At 40.6% G+C, this 6,358-nt stretch overlaps 1 protein-coding gene across 1 annotated transcript; it reads left to right on the forward strand.

Annotated features, from left to right (window-relative positions):
* The first annotated feature begins 1,276 nt into the window (after positions 1-1,276).
* On the forward strand, positions 1,277-3,710 carry DEFB134 (defensin beta 134). Its single transcript, XM_027550836.1, has 2 exons — positions 1,277-1,334; positions 3,568-3,710. Exons 1-2 carry the CDS (start codon positions 1,277-1,279, stop codon positions 3,708-3,710), a joined length of 201 nt encoding a protein of 66 aa, XP_027406637.1.
* Positions 3,711-6,358: the final 2,648 nt, after the last annotated feature.

A 6,358-nucleotide genomic window follows, 5' to 3' on the forward strand; every position in this document is an offset into this window, starting at 1 on the left:
GTGAAAGAGGAGAATGAAAAAGTTGCCTTAAAACTCAACATTCAGAAAACTAAGATCATGGCATCCAGTCCTATCATTTCATGGCAAATAGATGGGGAAACAATGGAAACAGTGACAGACTTTATTTTGAGGGTTCCAAAATCACTGCAGATGGTGACTGCAGCTATGAAATTAAAAGAGCTTTCTCCTTGAGAGAAAAGCTATGACAAACCTACACAGCACATTAAAAAGCAGAGACATTATTTTGTCAAAAAGGTCTGTCTAGTCAAGGCTATGGTTTTTCCAGTAGTCATGTATGGATGTGAGAGTTGGACCATAAAGAAAACTGAGTGCCAAAGAATTGATGCTTTTGAACTGTGATGTTGGAGAAGACTCTTGAGAGTCCATTTGACAGCAAGGAGATCCAACCAGTCCATCCTAAAGGAAATCGGTCCTGAATATTCACTGGAAGGACTGATGCTGAAGCTGAAACTTCAAAACTCTGGCCACCTGATTCGAAGAACTGACCCACTGGAAAAGACCCTGATGCTGGGAAAGATTGAAGGCAGGAGGAGAAGGGGACAACAGAGAATGAGATGATTGAATGCCATCACTGACTCAATGGACATGAGTTTGAGCATGCTCTGGGAGTTGGTGATGCACAGGGAAGCCTGGCATTCTGCAGTGCATGGGGTCGCAAAGAGTTGGACGGATCTGAGTGACTGAACTGAACTGATACCACCTTACAAAAGCAGAATACATAAATATGGGTATATCATGCCTGTAACTATACAAGATAAAATATTAAACAAAAAACTAGAAATACAATCAACTTCCTTGAGAAACACACATGTTGTGTCTGAAGAGGTGGGGCTCAAGTGTAACTTCTTTCCTTGTAATTCTCAATATTTTATGAATTTTCTAGAATTGCATTTCTGTTGTAACATAAAAGTCAAACAATTAACTTTATTTATTTAAAATAAATAAAAACAAAATAAATTCTTTTATAAAAGGTCTCTGTTAGTCTTTTGGAAAATCCAGGTTTTCCAAGGGGGTGAGCAGTGCCTTTGCCAATAGGAAAAGCTGTCAAACAGGACACGGCTGGTTGTTTTTTCCTCATATAAGCATTGCCAGCTCAGCTGCCTCAGGGGAGGTCAGTGTAGCATATCTACCTGGAGCAGATCATCCCCAGACCTGAGAGGTTAGTGCTGAATGGCATGCTCATCTTTCCCTCTCTGCTCTAGGACAGCCTGCATCAGACCCTGCCAGAAGCCTCCTCAACAAGAAAGTGCCAGCCATGGAGTCTCCCTTCACTGTGTTTGTGTTTCTCATCTTTTGGGATACAGCACTAGCAGGTAAAATGGGAATCTTCCTGGGAGAATCCTTGTCTAGAAGAGCAATTGCACTATGCAAGCCTATGAATGTCCTACCACCATAAACTCTGTAATTTTTGAAGTACCTTGAATCTTGGCTCTCCAAACTGCAGCTGTACAGTTTGAGGCAGAAGTCTGAGCATCTCTGAAATGTAGTTTCTTCATTTACCAAATGGAAATAATAATAACTTCAGAGTCTTGCAAGGATTAAATAAAATAATGTATAGAATATGCCTATACATATGTACAGTTCCTGACTTACAAGAGTTATCATTATATTTTTATTAGTAATACTCCATTTTGTTTTGCTACAGTTGTTGTATCTCTACTCAACTCTACTCATCTCTACTAGGAACATGCCTAGGTATAGCAGTCAACACCAGCAAGCAGTAATAATGTAATTTTTAAGTTTTCCAATATACTCAAATTACTCACCGTTAACTTATCATTTGTAGATCCTTCAGGTACACAGGGAAACAGATTAGGAACTGCCATAACCCAAGAGATTTGATGGGCTTCATGTGATGTGAGAAATATCTGATTAGATGAGGTAGCAGCTGGAGAAATGTTACGGAGAGCACAAGCTGACCTCATACTGACCGCATCCATTACTGACTTTGAAAATCTCATCTTGAGAATTCTCTTCATTTAGTGTTACTGAATCAGTTCACATCCATATGTTGAAGGGTCCTACTTAATTTCTCAATCTCTCATGTATTCTCTAGGCAGATGAACCAGATGTTCATATCATGTGACTCAACAGGCTGGATTTAAGAATCTATAGAATCCAGGCCTCTAGAAGCTCTACAGGCCACTACAATTCCACTATGGTTCATGCAATAAATCCATGGGCTCTGGACAGTGAACAACTGCACAGTCTACAATATTCCCTTCAGTGCTGTATACATGCCCATAGCTTATTATTTTTATAAGAACTTCTTTCTTTATAGAGATCATTACAAATTTCACATATAGACCATTAATACTTCACATCTTGTTAGGCATCCATCTTGCTAACCTAGTAACCCTGACCTCCTCTTTTCCTGTGTATGTTAATCGCTTAGTCATGTCTGACTCTTTGCAAACCCATGGACTACAGCCTGCCAGGCTCCTCTGTCCATGGGATTTTCCAGGCAAGAATACTGGAGTGGGTTGCCATTCCCTTCTCCAGGGGATCTTCCTGACCCAGAGATTGAACCTGGGTCTCCTGCATTGGCAGGCAGATTCTTTATGGTCTGAGCCACCAGGGAAGCTCCAGGCAAAATAAATGGGGTAAACACTTATTCAGAATTTCCACAAATGGCCAAATTTTAGTATTCTTTCTCCTTTCAACACTCTCTTACATATGAAAATAAACATTCATATTCTGATGATTCTGTAGAGTTACGTGTCCACTAAACTGTAGGTCCAGCTCAAACGCCTTGGGCTCCAATAATACATCCCATCCTCAGAATGGCTTCCATCCTCCTCTGAACTCACATCACCACTCCATGTTGCATATATCTCACTGGACTTGTAATATTTTCTTCTCTCTCATGCATCTTTTGTGCTTCCTTTTTAGCCAAGACCAAAAATTCTTTGCGATATCATACTCAAATCTGTACCTAAACAGTACCTGGATTTATAAAAAACTGGCTTGAGAATGAACAAATAATTAAATATTTTGTTAATGACTACATACATAGGTAACTTGTTTATAGAATTTATTATTCGACCAATTTGGGCAAAGTTCCAAGTTATTAATTGTCTCAGTCAGTTCAGGCTACCATAGCAAAATATCATGCATGGCAAGGCCTAAACAAAATTTATTTTCTCACAGTTCCAGAGGCTGGAAAGTCCAAGAGCAACTGAAGACCAATTCAGTTTCTGATACGAGTTACCTTCCTAGCTTGCAGACAGCCATCTTCTTTCTGTGTTTTCTGTCAAAAAGGCCACCAATTCTGTGGACCAGGCCCCCCCTCTTATAACCTCATTTAATTTTACTGTCACCTCTAAAGTCCCTATCTCCAAGAACAGTCACACTGGGGATTATGGTTTCAATATATGAACCTGTGGAGGACACAGTTCAATCCATAGCTTTTTAAATTTTTTCAATTATAGTATCAGACTATGAACAGGTCTCTTGGAACCCACTTTGACAAAAATGGAAGGACTGGTCATTCTATAGTACAGAAAGGTCTATCATGAATAATCTTTCCATTCATTTTCTTTCCAGGCTTGAATCCATTATCATCAGAATTATACAGAAGATGTCACATAAATGGTACCTGCAGACTTGAGTGCTTTGGAAGTGAAATGCTAGTTGCCTACTGCATGTTTCAGCTGGAGTGCTGTCTCAAAGGAAATCCTGAGCCCTGACTTAAGAAGCCAGTAAATACCAATTAACTTGACAGAGAATTTAAACTGAACTCTGACACTGAGATGTGCCCACAGTTGTTGGTTTTCAGCATTTTTATAAGCCATCAGAACATCAAAACCTTATAATATTAGATTTGAAAAGCTGAGCTGATGTCTTCCTAAAGACATTTAAGGTCCTCAGGAAAACAGGTTATAATATATTTTTCCTCACTTCAAAGTGATACGCACAGTCTCCTCAGTGCCTATTTTTATCTTTACTCATAGAAAGGTTATCTACATTATTTATAGAGGCCCCAAAACTATAGAAACATCTTTTTACACCTAGGCTTTACCCTACCATACCTTCAGTTCCCTATTCACCTTTTCTTTGAGCCTCTCATCTGTAGAGGAACAGACCTGACCCAGCCTCTAATGACCTTATATATCTCTCACATGGACCACTTTGACTTCACTTAAGGCTGCACGAGTCTTGACTGGGTCTGACCCTGAAGGTCTTGAAACACAAGGACAAAAGCTATGTTACGATGGGCTGTAACAAAGCAGGTTCTCATCCACCTCCCTGGTTTCAGAGAATGAAATTATGTGACTTTCCACTTCAACCCCCTTGGGTTCAGCTATCAGACCACTTGGCCATAGTTCAGAGTTGGCTTCTCCACAGCTGAGTGGCTCACCACCTCTACCACCTACCATCTCCCACTCTGGGGGAGTGCCATCCTGTGAGACTAGGAGCTAACACACCTGCTTGTCTTGCTTTGCTGTGTATAAATAATAAACTGTCCCACTAGAATTCATTGTTTTGTTTACCAGTGAACCTTACAAAAGTACGACAGGCAGGGACGTCCCTGGCAGTCCAGTAATTAACTCTGCACTTCCACTGCAGGGGTTGATGGCTCAATTCCTGGTCAGGGAACTTAAGATCCCACATGCCCTGAAGTGTGGCCAAAAAAGAAAAAGAAAGCAAAAGGAAAAAAAGTGTGACAGGCAAACCTAGCAACTTCCACTAGCTCAATGGTTGTCCCATTGACTACTGTGGTGCTGCTGCACATCTGCCTCACTTTTCAGTGTCACCAACCCATGTACAGATGCACCAATGAGTTCAGCACATGCTGCTCAGGATAAGCAGTGCAGCGATGGAAGGGGGCAGATTCTGGGTGTGCAGCAATCTTCTTCAGCTTCACTGCTGAATTCAGCTCAGACTCTCTTGTGATTCTGAGAGGACAGGGCTCTAACTGCAGAGAACCAATCACTGACCTAGAATAGGACTGAGAAAACTGTGCCCAAGGCCTGGCCTGAATGACAGCCCCACCTTTCCAGCTATTCACTGATACTGAGAAAAGACAAAAGGATAACAGTGGTTGAAATGAATGAAGGGTTGTAAGGGGTTCCACATTCCCAGACACTATCCAACCTTTGATAAAATCCAGTGTTGGTGTCTTTAGCAGGGAAGATACTAAAAATCCCCTTCTCAGAGGCCCAAATTCTCCTGTGGAGTCATTAGGGGACAGGGGATAAAAAGGGATGGGATTAGACATGACCTGGAGTGATAACCATGGTTCAGTATCCAGAGTAAAGAAAGCATCCAGACAGGACCCAAGAAAACTCTCAGACTCTGAAAGGAAACTATAAGCAAGGTGAAAAGACAGCCTTCAGAATGGGAGAAAATAATAGCGAATGAAGCAACTGACAAAGAATTAATCTCAAAAATATACAAGCAACTCCTGCAGCTCAACTCCAAAAAAATAAATAACCCAATCAAAAAATGGGCCAAAGAACTAAACAGACATTTCTCCAAAGAAGACATACAGATGGCTAACAAACACATGAAAAGATGCTCAACATCACTCATTATCAGAGAAATGCAAATCAAAACCACAATGAGGTACCATTTCACACCAGTCAGAATGGCTGCGATCCAAAAGTCTACAAGCAATAAATGTTGGAGAAGGTGTGGAGAAAAGGGAACCCTCTTACGCTGTTGGTGGGAATGCAAACTAGTACAGCCACTATGGAGAACAGTGTGGAGATTCCTTAAAAAACTGGAAATAGAACTGCCATACGACCCAGCAATCCCACTGCTGGGCATACACACTGAGGAAACCAGAAGGGAAAGAGACACGTGTACCCCAATGTTCATCGCAGCACTGTTTATAATAGTCAGGACATGGAAGCAACCTAGATGTCCATCAGCAGATGAATGGATAAGAAAGCTGTGGTACATATACACAATGGAGTATTACTCAGCCATTAAAAAGAATACATTTGAATCAGTTCTAATGAGGTGGATGAAACTGGAGCCTAATATACAGAGTGAAGTAAGCCAGAAAGAAAAACACCAATACAGTATACTAACACATATATATGGAATTTAGAAAGATGGTAACGACAACCCTGTATGCAAGACAGCAAAAGAGACACAGATGTATAGAACAGTCTTTTGGATTCTGTGGGAGAGGGAGGGGGGGATGATTTGGGAGAATGGCATTAAAACATGTATAATATCATAAAAAAAAGAATACATTTGAATCAGTTCTAATGAGGTGGATGAAACTGGAGCCTATTATACAGAGTGAAGTAAGCCAGAAAGAAAAACACCAATACAGTATACTAATGCATATATATGGAATTTAGAAAGATGGTAACAATAACCC

Source organism: Bos indicus x Bos taurus, chromosome 8 (assembly GCF_003369695.1).
Source record: "Bos indicus x Bos taurus breed Angus x Brahman F1 hybrid chromosome 8, Bos_hybrid_MaternalHap_v2.0, whole genome shotgun sequence".
NCBI classification, from domain to species: Eukaryota; Metazoa; Chordata; class Mammalia; order Artiodactyla; family Bovidae; genus Bos; species Bos indicus x Bos taurus.

Coding starts and splice junctions, on each gene's coding strand:
- DEFB134 (XM_027550836.1), top strand. CDS start 1,277: ATGGAGTCTCCCTTCACTGTGTTTGTGTTTCTCATCTTTTGGGATACA. Junction 1,335..3,567: donor TTGGGATACAGCACTAGCAG/GTAAAATGGGAA, acceptor TTTTCTTTCCAG/GCTTGAATCCATTATCATCA.